The 18,462-nt window shown below is 44.2% G+C and overlaps 1 protein-coding gene across 1 annotated transcript in view; it reads left to right on the forward strand.

The window, feature by feature from the left end:
* The window catches only part of tnpo3 (transportin 3), a 58,158-nt gene extending 39,736 nt beyond the window's left edge, over positions 1-18,422 (forward strand). Inside the window, exons 17-23 of the mRNA XM_084330830.1 lie at positions 61-177; positions 4,704-4,798; positions 5,440-5,596; positions 6,765-6,932; positions 9,639-9,751; positions 11,120-11,228; positions 14,995-18,422. Coding sequence (XP_084186956.1) covers positions 61-177; positions 4,704-4,798; positions 5,440-5,596; positions 6,765-6,932; positions 9,639-9,751; positions 11,120-11,180 — 711 coding nt within the window. The 3' untranslated portion in view covers positions 11,181-11,228; positions 14,995-18,422. The remainder of the gene's footprint in view (positions 1-60; positions 178-4,703; positions 4,799-5,439; positions 5,597-6,764; positions 6,933-9,638; positions 9,752-11,119; positions 11,229-14,994) is intronic.
* Positions 18,423-18,462: the final 40 nt, after the last annotated feature.

Raw genomic sequence — 18,462 nt, forward strand, 5'->3', positions numbered from 1 at the left:
TAGCGGCGATATGGATGTTTACAGTTTGCAGTAATCATGTGATGTGTGTGCGTGTCCCAGATGGTGAGTGTGTACCAGGTGTATCCCCACTCCTGCTTCCTGTACCTGGGGAGTATCCTGGTAGATGAGTACGGCATGGAGGACGGCTGCAGACAGGGATTACTGGACATGTTGCAGGTAAACACACTGTTGTGTACGGGGTATCTGTGGGGTATTAACAAGTCTTAAAGTATAAAATTCATAATTCTCTATTTAAGACCTCTTAAAAAAGGTATTACAAAATCTTAAAATTCCATTTGCACACATGCTTTACCCTTGATTTGATTTGATTTTTATTTAGTACATACATTTTATACAAAAGTATAAAAACAAGGGGTACACGGATAACATGTGAAAGTCTGTCGACTTGTTTCCATCATGGTCCCAAGAAGAATACAATAAATCACAAAGAAAGAGTTAAGAAGCTAAGATAGATACAACAAGTAGATAAAATAGACAACACAATTTTCTGAAAGAGCCTCATTACAGCATGTCATGTTCCTGTTCTTCAAGAGTGGTGGCTAAGCACCCACTGCAACCTATTGTTGCAGATGTGGCTTCACACCCCTCTTGAAGACAGCAATAGTGGGGGAGTTTTGGATGGCCCTGGGCAGTTGTTGATTTTCAGTATTTTTTTTATCTTTGGCCCGAGCGCCTGCCCTCCTTGGTTTGCATCATGTGCTGCATATTTCTACTTATCTAGAACATTCATTGTCTATAGAGCAGCTTCAGACTTTATTCTTCATGACATCACGCATTTGAGTCTAGTTAAAAAAAAATTATATTTTTATTAGGAGAGTTTGTTTTCACTAATAATCCTGGACTGTTTTAGACCATAGCAATAACATGAATTGGGTGTACTTCCCCTTTCAAATTTTAAATAAAATCTACATTCGATGTGGTGAAGTGATACAGAAGAACACAAATGGCTCTGTGAACACTGGTTATTTGCATTTGCTGAGCAGTGGTTCTCAAAGTGAGGTCCGGGGACCCCCCAGCGGTCCTTGAAGGGGTTCCAGGGGTTCCCCAGCAAAATTAGCAATAGTTTAATTCCACTAATATTTTCTTCATTAGACCAACAGCTGGACCAGAGCTGAGAAGCCACTTTCACAAAGATAGGTAGTGCAAAAAATAAATAAAAAATTATATATATATATATATATATTTTTTTTTTATATAATTGTTTTTCGATTAGTAGACTAATCGAAAAAATTATCGACAGATTAGTCGACTACCAAAATAGTCATTAGTTGCAGCCCTACTCACGTGTGATGCGTTTACCGCGCAGCTCTCCGTTACCAGCAAGTGATTCAAATATATCATCCCGTTTTAGTGTTATCACCCCATAGGGGACGCTTATAGCTTATCCGCAACAGTAAGTTACTTCCGGGGTAGGCCTGATTGGCCCCGACAGGCACGTGACGCGCAACTTTCTCTGCCGCGCGGCACGCTCCGCGGAGCCGAGCGGCAGAGCTTGCGGAATTACGTAACCGTCCAAATACGCCATGACTTTCATTCGGCGCTTCAGCTCACCTGGCAGAGCAGCGGTCCTGCGATCCTGCGGTCCGTTGTTGGTGAGTTCGAATCCCATCAAATCTTTTTTTTTTAACGTGATTTTTTTTTTAACGTGTATTGTTTCGCCGGTTAAGGTTAGGCATGGTTAAGGTTAAGGTTAGGCATTGTTTCGGAGTTGGTTAAGGTTAGAACGGTTAAGTTTAGGCGCTGTTAAGGAGCTGGTTAAGGTTAGAGTTTGTCTTAGAGAATGGCAATATTCTTTCTATGGTTAAGGTTAGGCATGGTTATGGTTAAGGTTAAGGTTAGGCATTGTTTCGGAGTTGGTTAAGGTTAGAACGGTTAAGTTTAGGCGCTGTTAAGGAGCTGGTTAAGGTTAGAGTTTGTGTTAGAGAATGGCAATAGACAGCCTATTTCCGCGCGACAGCTCTCAGCAGCCTCGTTGCGCGTCCTGAGTTTGCCGCGTCACGTGCCTGTCGGGGCCAATCAGGCCTACCCCGGAAGTCACTTACTGTTGCGGAACAGTTACAGGCATAGGGGACGGGCCATGAGGCGAGGCGTCAGTCATGAGACCATCGCGGTCTAATGGAAGAGGCATGTTGATGACTGGTTCTGGTTGTCTCTCTCTCTCTCTCTCTCTCTCTCACTCTGTATGTTCTGGTTGACTCTCTCTCTCTCTGTATGTTCTGGTTGACTCTCTCTCTCTCTCTCTCTCTCTGTATGTTCTGGTTGTCTCTCTCTCACTCTGTATGTTCTGGTTGACTCTCTCACTCTCTGTATGTTCTGGTTGTCTCTCTCTCTCTGTATGTTCTGGTTGACTATCTCTCTCTCTCTCTCTGTATGTTCTGGTTGACTCTCTCTCTCTCTCTCTCTGTATGTTCTGGTTGTCTCTCTCGCTCTCGCTCTCTCTCTCTCTCACTCTGTATGTTCTGGTTGACTCTCTCTCTCTCTCTCTTAGGGCTGGGTGATATGACGATATTATATAAATATCGGGTACAGTTTATTAACGATACACTTTTTCAACGTATCGTGGATATCGTGATGTTTTGCCCAATAGGATTGTGTCGCGTCAATCTGGTCCACACGTTACTCGTTCATATCTCAGCCCGTGCTGAGATATGCCCATTCCGCGGTCTGTTAATAAAGTTTTCAATCAGACAGATGTATGGAAAGGCTTTTATTATAACATTCGTTGAGGTAAAATCATTATGGCTCATTTAGTCATCCTGTGGAGCACTGGTCTCCTACTAGTCGGTCGCGGGGAGCTAATGTAAGTAGCTTTGTTGATGTGAGCACACAGGACATTCAGGAAGTCAAAAACGAATAGCGCTTGCCGATTGGTGCTAAGAACAGCAGGGCGGGTGCAAGCGGTGTGACGTAATTGGCAGACTGGACTGTCAATCAAAATTATTCTGTTTTCCGTCAGAATGAATGAATGAGAACTTTATTAACAGATTGCAGAATGGGTACAATACAGTACAGGAGGATGAAGACCAGAAAAAGACTTTCGGCTTTTTTACATAAGGGTCCTCCATTTTCAATTCATCAAAACATTTAGAGACATACAAATATACAGTAGTTTCATAAAAATGCTATTGATTGATTGATTGATTGATTGATTTAAAACTTTATTAACATATTGCAGAATGGGTACAGTACAGCTCAATACATACAATTGTTAAGGGGATGCAGACCAGAGAAAGACTTTTGTCTTGTTTACATCAGGGTCCCCCATTTTCAATTCATCATATTTCATATCTAAATCATATAATATCTCATTGCTAAATATATGCAATATATTATAATCCAATAATCTAAATCTAATATATAATATAAAAATGCTAAATGCATGGGTATTTTATTTTGTCTTTAATGTTAGCTTGCAAACTCAAATACTGTCTTGGTAAGCCTCATAATGAATTGTTTGGGGTAAAAAAGAAAAACATTGTGATGTGTATCGTGTATCGCCGAAAGGTCAGAAAATATCGTGATATCATATTTAGGCCATATCGCCCAGCCCAGTCTCTCTCTCTCTCTGTATGTTCTGGTTGTCTCTCTCTCTCTCTCACTCTGTATGTTCTGGTTGACTCTCTCTCTCTCTCTCTCTCTGTATGTTCTGGTTGACTCTCTCTCCTCTCTCTGTATGTTCTGGTTGACCTCTCTCTCTCTCTCTCTCTCTCTCTCTCTCTCTCTCTCTCTCTCTCTCTCTCTCTGTATGTTCTGGTTGTCTCTCTCGCTCTCTCTCTCACTCTGTATGTTCTGGTTGACTCTCTCTCTCTCTCTCTCTCTCTCTCTCTCTCTGTATGTTCTGGTTGACTCTCTCACTCTCTCTCACTCTGTATGTTCTGGTTGTCTCTCTCTCTCTCACTCACTCTGTATGTTCTGGTTGTCTCTCTCTCTCTCTCTCTCTCTCTCTCTGTATGTTCTGGTTGACTCTCTCTCTCTCTCTCACTCTCTCTCACTCTGTATGTTCTGGTTGACTCTCTCTCTCTCTCACTCTGTATGTTCTGGTTGTCTCTCTCTCTCTCTCTCTCTCTCTCTCTCTCTCTCTCTCTCTCTCTCTCTCTCTCTCACACTCTGTATGTTCTGGTTGTCTCTCTCTCTCTCTCACTCTGTATGTTCTGGTTGTCTCTCTCTCTCTCTCTCTCTCTCTCTCACACTGTATGGTCTGGTTGACTCTCTCTCACTCTGTATGTTCTGGTTGACTCTCTCTCTCTCTCTCTCTCTCTGTGTATGTTCTGGTTGTCTCTCTCTCTCTCACTCTGTATGTTCTGGTTGACTCTCTCTCTCTCTGTATGTTCTGCTTGACTCTCTCTCTCTCCTCTGTATGTTCTGGTTGTCTCTCTCTCTCTCTCTCTCTCTGTATGTTCTGGTTGTCTCTCTCTCTCTCTCTCTCACTCTGTATGTTCTGGTTGTCTCTCTCTCTCACTCTGTATGTTCTGGTTGTCTCTCTCTCTCTCTCTCACTCTGTATGTTCTGGTCGTCTCTCTCTCTCTCTCTCTCTCTCTCTCTCTCTCTCTCTCTCTCTCTCTCTCTCTCTCTCTCTGTGTTCTGGTTGTCTCTCTCTCACTCTGTATGTTCTGGTTGTCTCTCTCACTCACTCACTCACTCACTCACTCACTTTGTATGTTCTGGTTGTCTCTCTCTCTCAGGCTCTGTGTATGCCCACCTTCCAGCTGCTGGAGCAGCCTAACGGCCTGAGGAACCACCCCGACACCGTGGACGACCTCTTCCGACTCGCCACTAGGTAGGCGACCGCCCCGCTGGGATGTGTAAAAACAGCGATGGCTTTTGTCCAAAGGGGGCGTGGCTCGCTGTAGTCGTGGGGAAACCCCCGAGAGGTCATGGGATTCGAGGAAAAATGACATGTGTCCAAAGAGGTTTTGGAAATGTGTTTTCATTTGGTGAGAGAATAAATGTGGAGCTTAGCTGCCGATGGATCTAATTTTCTTTCTCTCCACTTACCACCCCCTCTCTCTGTAACTCTCCTCTTACCCCCCCTCTCTCTCTGTAACTTTCCTCCCCCCCTCCCCCTCTCTCTGTAACTCTCCTCCCCCCTCTCTCCCTCCCTCCCCCTCTCTCTGTAACTCTCCTCCCCCCTCCCCCTCTCTGAAACTCCTCCCCCCTCTCCCCCCCCCTCCCCCTCTCTCTGTAACTCTCCTCTCCCCCTCTCTCTGTAACTCTCCTCTCCCCCCTCCCCCTCTCTCTGTAACTCTCCTCCCCCCTCTTTCCCCCCCTCCCCCTCTCTCTGTAACTCTCCTCCCCCTCTCTATAACTCTCCTCTTACCCCCCCTCTCTCTGTAACTCTCCCCCCCCCCCTCTCTCTCCCCCTCCCCCTCTCTAACTCCTCTTACTCCCCCCCCCCCCCCCCCCCCCCCCCCCCTCTAGATTTGTCCAGCGCAGTCCGGTGACCCTCCTCAGTAGCAGCATCATCGTTCACATCATCCAGTGTGGCATCGCCGCCACCACGCTGGACCACCGGGACGCCAACTGCAGTGTCATGAAGTTCATCCGCGACCTCATCCACACCGGAGTCAGCAACGATGTGAGTGACGAGAGTAAAGGTCCAATCTGTAACGCCGTCAAACGGCCACCTCTCCAGGCAAAAGAGACCCTCTTTGTGTTGGGCTTTGTTCAGAGTTCCTTGGTTTTGGTCTGATGAGTGGATGAGTTGAGTGGATGTAAACAAACGGAGGGGCCTCTTTGCCTAGAGGTCGCTGTTCGATGACATCATAGATCTACCTTTTTGAAAACGTCTCTGGCAGGCGGTTACTATTAAGTGTAGTCCTACAACCATGAGCAGGGATGGTACATTTAAAATGACCTGCTACAGATTATCATTAGCTGCTGAAAACTAATTACAATATGTAACCCCCAAGATTTCTCAGGATAATTGATGGAATCTGATTATTATTATTTATTTATTTTTGGATTAATTTGACCCCCATAAATACGGCAAAACAGGTGGCTTATTCCATTTTGCAGGCTGTAATTTGAATGGCCTTATCATAATAATCAACCACTTCAACTACTATTAACTATTATTTAAACAAGCGTGAGAAATTATGTTTATCTATGATCACTATATAATCAAAAGTAAAAATAAATACATAAATAAGTTACTGACTAACTGAATGGATGGAATTACCAATTTTTTGGGATCCGTCACAGGAATTGGATAACAACTGACTACGTCAAACCATTGATTTAATTCCCTCAATATCGGGGTTGGGGAGTAATGGATGACTTGTGACAGGATTACAATTGCCCTATCTCAAGCTCTGCCCTCTTTTATTGATCCTCCAATCACAACTGTTGCTTCCCTCACACAAACAGGGAAGCAGCAGTCCTGATTGGTGGGTCAAGAAAAGGGGGCGAGGCTCGAGATTGTAATCCTGGGCAATTGTAATCCTGTCACTAGGCAGCATCTATCACTCCCCCTGTAGTCAGCCGTTCAATCAATTTCTGCTTGATTAAGTAGATAAGAATAAACTCGACCACAGTTGGTGTTTTCCCAACTGTTAATAGACTGTTATGCTACCTGGCTAGCTAGCTACCTATACCCAGCATGCCATACAGTGGTGTAACATAATACAAAACAATATTTGCATAAACTATTAGATTTTTTAAAAAGATTTAATGATTTGAGTATTTGGAAAAGCGGTGTGCATCGCCCAGCTGTGACGCTCTTCTCCCTCCTGTTGCGTCCGCAGCACGAGGACGACTTTGAGCTGAGGAAGCAGCTGATTGGCCAGGCCATGGAGCAGCACGGCCAGCAGCTGGTCACTCAGCTCATCCACACCTGCTGCTTCTGCCTGCCGCCGTACACGCTGCCCGACGTGGCCGAGGTGCTCTGGGAGGTCATGGTGTTCGACAGGCCGGTGAGTACACGCTGCCCGACGTGGCCGAGGTGCTCTGGGAGGTCATGGTGTTCGACAGGCCGGTGAGTACACGTTGCCCGACGTGGCCTAGGTGCTCTGGGAGGTCATGGTGTTCGACAGGCCGGTGAGTACACGCTGCCCGACGTGGCCGAGGTGCTCTGGGAGGTCATGGTGTTCGACAGGCCGGTGAGTGGAGAGGTGCTCTGGGAGGTCATGGTGTTCAACAGGCCGGTGAGTACACGCTGCCCGACGTGGCCGAGGTGCTCTGGGAGGTCATGGTGTTCGACAGGCCGGTGAGTGGAGAGGTGCTCTGGGAGGTCATGGTGTTCGACAGGCCGGTGAGTGGAGAGGTGCTCTGGGAGGTCATGGTGTTCGACAGGCCGGTGAGTGGAGAGGTGCTCTGGGAGGTCATGGTGTTCGACAGGCCGGTGAGTGGAGAGGTGCTCTGGGAGGTCATGGTGTTCGACAGGCCGGTGAGTACATGCTGCCCGACGTGGCCGAGGTGCTCTGGGAGGTCATGGTGTTCGACAGGCCGGTGAGTACACGCTGCCCGACGTGGCCGAGGTGCTCTGGCAGGTCATGGTGTTCGACCGGCCGGTGAGTGGAGAGCAACACGCAGCTCACAATCACAAAGGTCTTTTGGAACAATTTCCTTTTTAAATCTTTTTTCTTTTAACAATTTCATCTCCAAATCAGCTGTCAAGGATACTATCATGGACATTTATACTGACACCTGCTCCTGAACTAGCACCTGTATCTGCCTGCGGTGGCTGTTTTGTTCCGTTTGTCTTACCATGTTTTAATCTTGTTCTGTATTTCTTTTACCCCCTGCCCCCTATCCCTCAACAGGCTGTGCCTTTTGCCAGGTCGCCATTGTAAATAAGATAATAAATAACATTTGTTCTTAATGAAATACATGGTTAAATAAAAGAAAATAATAATATATAAAAGGTTTATTGCCTTACTACTTATTGCCAAGTAAGCTTGCCCATACAAAGAATTTGTCTTGGTCCTTTGGTGCATCAACATTAACACTTTAATCGCCGGAGACGCTGTTCAGCGTCTTTCCCCGCCATGCTTATTCTGCCGAAGACGCTGGACAGCGTCTTTGATATCAATATTTCAAAAATCTGTGATCGAAATTATATTTCTCCCCCGGAGACATTATATGTACTGGTAAGCCCCTCTCAATTCTCCAACGGTTCAAGAGCGCCATCTGGTGGCCGATCGGCCGCTCGCCCAAACAGGAAGTGATGCGGAAGAAGTGGTGCTCACCCATATTTCGTCCGGGCACTCGCTATCATTAGCAGGACTCCATCTTGACACAATGGATGTCGATCGGTTGCAAATAACTCGATAAACAACATGATTTGGACGTATATACTATTATACAACCTGGAAATGGATCGGATATTTCGACATCCCATAATAGAAAAATTTCTGTTCCACGCTCATCTCCCAACGTCGCGAGGAAGCTACGGTGAGTTTCAGCGTTATTTTTTAATGTCTTCGATACTAACTGCTCTAATGATCATATCACCCACACTAGATGAATGATATAACGTTGCCCACGGAATTATAAACGACCCCCCCCCCCATCCGGTCAACATCAGATCATACGTAGTAACTCCTAGAAGCACGTCCAGTTGAATTTTTTTTTTTGAACAGATTCCTACCAAACTGTATTTGATCATCAATATAATGCATTTAGGGCTATAAATCAAGTTCTGGAGAAAGCTGCAGAAAACGATAAAAACATACTTATACTTTAGACCGTATTTTAGTATGAATATGTGAATGAAAAAGTATAACGTTGCTACACCCTGAACAATAGATATAGGACGTTGAATGGGCCATAGTAATGTCAATTTAGCAATACAATTTAAAAAGGTATAGCCCTGCAAAGAAGGGGAACTTCTCCATGTTAAATAGGGCTGGCGAGGGATGGTAAATTATGAATTTAACCCCGGCGATCAAAGTGTTAACAGACGATTAAAAGTAGAATAAATATTAAATGGAATATAAAAAAAAAAAATAGAATACAAATAGAATACAATATAGGCCAGGGTGATTATTTCAATTTATCACCATATCATGCCCGGGTATGGAAAAATAATACATCATTCATTTTGGACAACAACATTGTATCGCATTAACAAGAAAACCCCATTATATGAAAGGACGGATGAATCAGAATGAATATCTTATGTTGCCCAGCTCCACACACGCACGTCGTTGTGCACCACTAGATGGCAGTCTCTGCATTCCATTCCAGCGGAGAGACCCCTGGCAGTTTTGAACAGAGTTCTGTTGCTAGGGAACAGTTTGAACCCATGTTTATTTCCTGTCTGTTATCAAGGAAACCGTCATTACGTCAGAACACCAGCATTCTATGCTCTGCTTGGTGCCAGTTCTAGTATTGAAGCCTATGGGAGATGCATGGAGAAGCAAAATATACAAGCTATCTGAGGAAATACACATCAACCAATATATCAAGTGTTTGCTAGTTAACAACGTAACAAATTGCAGATGATTCTGACATCCAAGGTAATAACTTGTTTAAATGACTGGTCCTAAACAAGGAGATGGCTGATTCCATTCAACTCAATGTCGGCCGAACTGAAAGTTTCCACACCTATTTAGAATGTTTTACATTGTGGAGATGAAACCGCCTCTAAACATCTGTGAAATGTTTGTCCCCCCCAGACGTTCTGTCGCTGGCTGGAGAGTGCACTGAAGGGGCTCCCCAAGGAGACGGCAGGCGGCGGGATGAGCGTCACACACAAACAGCTCACAGACTTCCACAAGCAGGTCACCAGGTGAGTGACGCACTCCAAAACCCCCAGTTTCACCTAATTAGATGGTACACCTCCAGGACCGCCAGGGTTTTGACACCCGGCTGAGGAGATGAGTGATGCAGATTTAAAAGAACACGCCAACATTTTTGGAAATTATCTTACCGTCTTCTCCAGAGAGAGACAAGAAGATGGATACCGGTTTCCCCTCTGTGCGTTCAGTAGAAAGCTATCTGGCTGCCCGTTAGCCTAGCTTAGCACAATGAATGGAAGCGGACATGACCGGTTAGCCGGGAGAGGTGTTAGTTGGACAATGCCTAGGCTAACCGGTCATGTCCGCTTTCATTCATTGTGCTAAGCTAGGCTACGAACATGCATGTTCTACTGAACGCACAGAGAGGAAACTGGTATCTATCTTCTTGTCTCTCTCTGGAGAAGACTGTAAGCTAATTTCCAAAAATGTTGGCGTGTTCCTTTTTAAGTTTTGTTCCTCCTCGAGGCTTGGATCGGTTCAACCTTTTGGCTCGTTTTGAGCAAGTACTTCAGTCACCGTGAAGTGGAGCTGTGTGGGACCAGGTTTGGGACCAGGCGGGCGAACATGCCCAGGCAGGGTGAAGTGCCCTGTACTGAGGAACGTGGAAGAACTGGAGCGGCAGGGATTCCCTGTGGCGTGTTCAGGCTCGCTCAGGAACCAGCTCCCGTCCTGTACCTCCGTTCCCAATGTTGTACCACCTCAGTACTCCGCCATGTTCACACACCAGCTAGAGCACCGAGGTCATCAGATCAGTCTGGATGTTTTAGAATCTAGGCTCAAATCTAAAGGTGACTGAGCCTTTGGTGTGGCTGCCCCCAACTGTGGAACAGTTTACCTTTACATATTAGATCTGCCCCCCCACCCTAGAGATCTTTTAAGTCTTCTCACTGGCTTTTCATTCAGGTTGAGTCGTACATCCGTGCTTCTATTTTGACTGTGCATTTTATATTGTATTTGTATTGTTATGTGTGTAGTACTGTTTGCAGTACTTTCACTGTTTGTGTAAATTGTGCACAGTGTGTTTCTATTGGTATTGTATTTACAGTACTTTTCTACTTTGTATGCAACAATTTGGCCAACCTCGGTTGTTTTAAAATGTGCTCTATGAATAAATCTCACCTTGACCTCTCCCACTCCGTAGAGAGGCCCGACAGAATGGGTCTTGAGCTCCTAATGTGATTTTATAACAACCAGAACAGACTTGGAAGGATCTCTGTCAAAAAGGCTTTTCTCCTATAAGTTTGGCTTACATTCTTTGGAAAGAGGTTTGTGCAAGTGTGTGTCGTTCCATTCTGCTGTTGACGCCTTCTCTCTCTCTCTCTCTCTCCTCTCTCTCTCTCTCCTTTCCCGTGTTGCAGTGCGGAGGAATGCAAACAGGTGTGTTGGGCCATCCGGGAGTTCACCAGATTGTTCCGATAGCCGCGCCCCTCCCCCCCCCCCCCCCCAGGAGCTCTGCCAGAACACCAGGTAACATATCCGCCGACGCCAAACAACAGGGTTCCTGCGGGGTCGTGAATGTAATGATCAGAATTTTAAGTATTTTTAACCTCCTTAACCCTTTCACTGCCATACTACCAAATGGTTAACCCTTTCACTGCCACACTACAGAAGGTTAACTCTTTACTATCACACTACCAACCGTCGGTAGTGTGATAGTAAATGGTTAACATTCTGTAGTGTGGCAGTGAAAGGGTTAAGCCCTACTGCCCTAGCCATATTTTCAGAAAATTTGCCTAAAAATGCAAAGATTGTAAATGGAAGATTGCTCCACTTCTACAAGGTCCATTTGCAAGTTATTTAGCATCTAGGGACATCTATGGATCTCAGGGAATGTATTCCCAGTGTCAGAGATATTGTGTCTGTTACTAGGCTTGAGTAAATTGTAATGAACCCCCATCTTTGACGGTGAATAACTTTGACCAGACGTGGAAAAATTGCAACTGAGCTCATTCAGCACCTTCTTGAGATCAAGTGTACAAAAAATCTAATTAAATTAATAAATGGCAGATTTACAGTAGATACAGTACTGAATTTTGCCATCCGGACACATGCAATTTGAAATATGAATATAGAATATCAGGTCTATAAATTACCTTATTATGGCCAACTCGCACATCTATGGATTGGGCCAAATCTCCTCCATCCAATGGCAGAGTTCAATCTGGATTTAGTACCACCAGGCGGCCCTACAGGGCAGCAAAAACCATGAATGAAATCTACTGTAAGTACAGTTACTTTTTTGTAATGTAAATTGCACCGCCATTTTTCATCTGATTGAGCCACTGTTTTTTCCAGACATTCACAGAAAGGTAAAGAAACTAACTACGTTCTATTTTATGGCAATAAAGTTTAGGTTTGTTCGACCCGTGACATATGGTCCCCGAAAATGCCGTTGGAAAATAATTTCACGTCAGACGGCTCAAAGTTTGACAGGGGCTGGTGTGAGCTGGGTAGTGTAGTTCTTCGAAATTCGAAAGCCCCCGGTCTCATCTTTCAAAAGACTACTCACTTTTGGCTGTGCCACTTCCTCGCATCAATATGTGCCGGTTTCCGACTCAATGTGCTGAGATTTCTATAAACTCATATTTCACTAATAACACTTAAAACCATTGGTAAACAAACGTAGTGCTGAAAATATACACTTTGACTGCTGATTTGACAGGGTTAGTGTCTTTACTATTGGCTACATTTGAAAAATAAATTCAACATTAATTAATACGTTCTGTATTGATCGATTTATGGCGTGAAATGAATCTCAGCCCTGTACCGGGCCTGTCGGGCTTAACCTCTTAAGTCCGATGGGTCTGGTACCGGACCAAAAATGACATCACGCCATGAATCCATCTCTACAGACTGTATGAATTACTACATTTTGTTTGTAGTCCTATGAGGAGACCCAGGGTTTTCGATGGGTTTTGGAATTTAGAAAAACGGCACTACCCAGCTCAAGCCAGCTCCTGTCAATCATGACTTGTGGATTGACTTTTTTTATTTATCTTTTTTGGAATTATCTGCCACAAACCTGAACGTTATTGGCATAAATTAGAACGTAGTAGTTAGTTTCCCTACCTTTCTGTGAACGTCTAGCAAAAAACGGCATTGCAATCTGATGAAGAATGGCGGAGAAATGTACACAATAAAAAATGTACTGTACTTACAGTAGATTTCATTCACGGTTTGTGAATCACACCTGGTGATACTAAATCCAGATTGAACTCTGCCATTGGAAAGGGGAGATTTGGCCGGATCCATAGATGTGCGACTTGGCTATAATAAGGTAATTTATAGGCCTGATATTCTATATTCTATAATCATATTTCAAATAGCATGTGTCCGGATGGCAGAATTCAGTACTGTATCTACAAAACCTGGGTGACAGACAAAAAAGCTGGGTGACAGTTGCAGGTGTGTGTAAACAACTGTGATGGAGTCCTCAAAAGTAGTGCGGAGTCAATTTGTCCATTTCTAAAGTATTTTGGAAGGAGGCTTGACCAAAGGAAGTGTTAACACGGGGAACATCTAGGTCAGGGGTCGGCAACCTGCGGCTCCGGAGCTGCATGCGGCTCTTTAGCCAATCAGCTGCGGCTCCCTGGCCAAAAAAAATAAAAGAATCTTTTTATTTTTTAACTTTTTTTTCTTATTTTGGAGATCGATGTCATACTGTGACACTGAATGAAAAAATATTTCATCAACTAAAATATTTAGTCAACAAAAATATTTCATCAACTAAGATATACAGTTCGTCACACCCCGCGCCTCTCCCTGCCGTCTGCAAGTGGCTAATCTTGCGTTTCCGACCCCCCAGTAAGCTAACCATGGATAAATCCAAAAAAAGGAAAGTCTGAGGAAAATAGAGGGTTTAATTCAGCGTCGACAGATTAATTTGCTTTCACGACTAACGATGCAGGCTTACCTGTATGCCTGATATCTGGTGCGAAATTTGTGAACAACGAAAAATTAACTTTTTTTTTTTTATAGATTTTCCACAAATAAGGGAAGGACTCAAATAGAGCTGCATAGTTCAGGGTTTTATTTCAAAGTAGGTCTACAGATGCCAGTGTTTTTTCTCCTTTTCTGTGTTTTATTTCAAAGTAGGTCTACACATGGTAGTCTTTTTTCAAAGTGGACTACCGTACTTTTCGGACTATAAGCCGCGGCTTTTTCTCCCATTTTTCGACCCTGCGGCTTATATAACGGTGCGGCTTATATGTGGACAAAACCCGAAAATCTAAATATTGCTTTTTTTACTGCATTGAAATGTTATTTATCTGTTCCCTTATTTGCTAAACTTAATACAAATGAGTTAATTCTTGTTATTTGTCCGACAGTATTGTGTCCCAATGGGAGTCGTTCTCTGTAGAGGTGGGAACTTAAAGCTCAATAAAAGAACGGCCATGCACCACCACCCACAGAATTGAGAAAGAACAATCAATCTGTCAATCCTTTCCGTGTCCGGGCCAGGTGAGGTTTCCCGTGTTGAGTCAAATTAAGCCGCAGGCTCCACTCCTTACATATGGTAATTAAACATTAAAATGCGGCTTATAGTCCAGTGCGGCTTATATATGTACACATCATTCAATTTAGCTGCTGCGGCTTATAGTCCGGTGCGGCTTATAGTGCGAAAAGTCTACACAGCCAATATTCTTTCTCCTTCATAAGAGTTTGAGGTTTTCCTTTGTTATAACAGGTAAAAACGGCAATAAAAAGTGTTGCTTTATAATTCCATTAATGCAACAAACTGTGTGCTATAAGTATAAAGTATAATAAATCGCAAATTACTTTGGGTATGCAATTGTCAGGCGTTGTATGCTAAATGTGGGGTATGCTTGGGGATATATAAAACGTTATACACTGTTATCTTCATTTTAAGGCTAAATAGGTTGTGCGGCTCCCTGAGCATTTTATTTTGTGGGAGGGGGGAAAAGTGGCTCTTTTGATAGTAAAGGTTGCTGACCCCTGGTCTAGTGAGACTGTATGGGGAGCAGCTCTGGTGTTACAGGGAATAGATTACTTATTTCATAGTAAATGTATTCAATGTTGTTTGACCGTATAGCTGTGAAATAGGTAATGCATTCTATTCAAAGTCATCTTAAAAAGTCTCAAGTGTAACTTAAAACCTGCAGGAACCCTGAAACACACATGTCTATGGTTTGTCCCTTACATCCTCCCTCAATTCCCCCGGGAGGAGCGACGTAACAACGTTGTTGACTTGTCCATTCTCCCCCGTCCTCAGGTTAAATCTTTTGTTGGCTAAACGGTTCAGAGGTGACGGCAAAGACGCTGAGGACTGCAGCTGAGAATCTAAAGGGAACTCCTACTGGAAGTGTGTGTGGGCGGGACTTGGCGGCGGAAATGCCAATCGGATGCATCGCGCTGGAATTGGGAGTGACTGGGTGAAACAACGTTTGAGTAGCCTAAGAAGGAGCCCCGCCTACCCCCCTGCCCACCGACCCACCCCTCCCCTTCGGCTCCCTCTCGGCCCCCATGCCTCATTGTCGCCCCTGGCAACATGGCGGCACCTGGGTTGACGGGGGGCGGGGCGGGACAGGTGGGCGGGCCCCAAAGATGAGTGAGAGTGATGCTTCCCGACTCGAAAAAAAAAAAGAAGAGCCGAAACGGATTAGTTGTGCATCAGCTGGATTTCCTACAGGATCCATCTTCAAAAAAAGAACAAAGAAAGAAGGAACGGAAAAAAAGGTTGTGCCTGATTGCAAATCATGCATAAAAAAAAGAAAGACTTGTAAGTTTTTTTTAAAAAAAAAATGAGATGATTTATTTTCATGGACGTGTCTTTAACAGAACTTTAACATGGTCTTGCTGTCTGTGCCATAAGAAACGTGAATAGCAAACCCATGATTGCTCTTCGCAGGACGGCTGCCAGTGCCCCGTGGAGGCATTTAGGAGACAGGACGGGTAATACTTGAGGATTTGGCGTCACCTTTGACCTTTTTAACAATGTTGGCTGGAATTTTACTGTTATTCTTTTGCCAGAAAAAGAGCAAAAGTTGTGACATAGATTGAGTGAACTCTGGCAAATAAAAAAACAAAAACCATAATTTTTTTTTTGTTCTTCCAATTGGTACCATATCCCCTTTCCCCCCCGACCTGGAAGAGACAGAGCCCACGACATCACCAACGATGTAGCCATGTTGTGAACAATTAAAAAGAAAAAACTAAAAACACAACTGAGGAAGAAAACACGCTCGCTAATGCACCGTATTTTGGCTTTCGAGTCCTATTCATATCAACCCTGGAGGTTCTGCTACCACTCTTCACCCATGTTCTCTGAAAGAAACCAGTTGGACAGGGAGGCCCATTGTTGCACAGTAGCCCGTCAGGACCTTGGTAGCATTTTCCCAGTGTTCAGATAGCCGGTGATCATCACCAAGTCTCTTATGTTCAACCGTAGTTCAAGCCCAGTTGAGACCGCAGTTCAAGCCCAGTTGAGACCGTAGTTCAAGCCCAGTTGAGACCGTAGTTCAAGCCCAGTTGAGGAGACCGAAGGTCCGCTCACCGCCGGGCAACGTTGTTCGGCAGAGTTTCGGGGGTGTATTGTTTGGCAAAATGAATAATTTTGAATACTATGTTATTATAGATATACACTTGAGAGACCAGGGCTGTCAATTGTCTCTACGGATACCGTTCGAATACGGTCATGCTGAAATTAAGTGAAAATCCATAACGTGTATATATCGCCACATGGAAGCAAGCGTAAAATACTTGCCTATAACGTCAATTGTGTGTTGTATTTACTAGTATGGGTCGTACCGTAACCATCATTAGGCATGGGGGGGGTGCTTTGCGAACACCCATTTATTGGCTTGTATTACAGGCAAACATTTTCTAAATGAAAAAAATAACTGGTGCTGCGTTTAGTTTTTAGTTGTTTATTCAAATTCACATCGTTTTCAAATTTGAATGACATTTAGAATATTAAATTCATTCCGACAGCCCTACTCAAAGACGACCCAGAGAGAGAGAGCGCGGTGTGGGTGTGCGACTGAGGTCGTAGGAACGTTTGACAGCTCCTGGTTGCACATCATGCTTTCAGCCCTCCTGTAATCCGAGTCCTGTCTCCCCTGAATGTGCTGGTGATGTCACCCCCCCCCCCCCGGGGGCACTCTGGTGTCATAACCACACTCATCATCATCATCACGCTGAGACCCCATTCTGCTGTGTGTTCAAGTCCAACAGGTTCATGTTTGTTTAGTGCTCGTGGAGGTTGCAATCTGATATCCTGAGCTGGAGGGGGGGAATAGAAATACCTCTTCAGCAACCAAGACATGGTGCACCGTGCCAGATGCATGGGCATGGATTAAAGGTGGGGTAGGCAATTAAAGAGAAACTAGCCAGAGTGAGCTTACATGTCTAGCAGAAGCAGAGCAAGCCCTGCGCCGGGAAAGGTTTATTTTTTGTGGAAAAATCTATTTAAAGCTGCTGGTGCCTCTGGGGGTCTGGACATTTCTTTCCAATATGTGACAAAAAAAGAGCTTTCAGTGGGATTTCAAAAGGAAAAAAATCCTTAAGTCTATGACTCTGTTTTATCCATATCCATGAAACCAGCAACACCACTCCCATCTCAATCGTTGTATATTCACATGCCCTTCCCCTCACATTTTCTGGTAAAATTGCTCCCATTCACTACATATGCTTGTTTGTTCTTTTTAAAATCAGGAAAGAGGGTAACACTTATTTGAATGTTTGCATAACTAGTGTTTATTAAAAAAAGAAGAAAAGACATTCCAATACTTGGGACATTGTGCAGCTTTTGTACAAGTAGCATAACATCACTGTCCCAATGTGGAGAGGGAACCAGTAACATTGTATTTTGTTATGGTTGTATGTTGGATGTGGTTGACCGAGGAATTAAGTCAACTGGCAAATGAGGGAAGATGCCTGACCCCATGTAAAAATACTGCTATGGTATTGAAATCCTAAATAACAATTCTAAAAAGGGGTAAGACTTTACGAACAACAATTAAAATACAGTGGTCACAATGTAGGGGGGATACTCAAAACGACATTCCAGTGTTAAGATACGTTATCAAAGAGTTCAGGGGAACAACGGTAATTCTTTGAAAATGTATACTATTGAGAAGGTACAACATGTCAGAAAAAAGCCACGCCTCAAAGCCTTGTGAGGAGAGCATCACCAGGCACCTCAGCGAGGAAATGAATGGAGCACGGAATAAAATAAAACTCCATACAGATTCATTAACAGGCTGACTACCATTTTTATGGACGAGGAAATGTTTGTAAGCTATGACCTGCATTCTTTTGTAACGAGTGGTGCTTAATCTTGACATTTGGAAATCCGGAAGTCATGCTTACAAAATTGCAAAGCGCTATATAAATGCACCATTTACCAGTGTCTTTTAAAAATATTGAAAATATTTGTTTACATGGTGCTCCATGCATATCGTCGTTGAGCTGCCTGGCTACTTCGATGACGCACACTCCCCACAAGGGTTTGCATCATTCCAACAAATGACTGTTCCCCTTTTTAACAATGTTGAGCAACCTCACTTGTTCAGTAAAGGGTCTATTCAAGCTTCCCTCCCACTAGTTATTTACAGCTCAGGGGGAATTTCCCTGAATTATTGTGTGCAGCCGTGATCTGAAACCAGGTGCCCCTCCCAGCCCGCCATTGGTTCGGGGGCATGTTGACGGCCCAGGGCCCCTCGTTCGGGGTACGTTTGAA

Source organism: Notolepis coatsorum, assembly GCF_963971535.1.
Source record: "Notolepis coatsorum genome assembly, chromosome: 15".
Lineage (NCBI taxonomy): Eukaryota > Metazoa > Chordata > Actinopteri > Aulopiformes > Paralepididae > Notolepis > Notolepis coatsorum.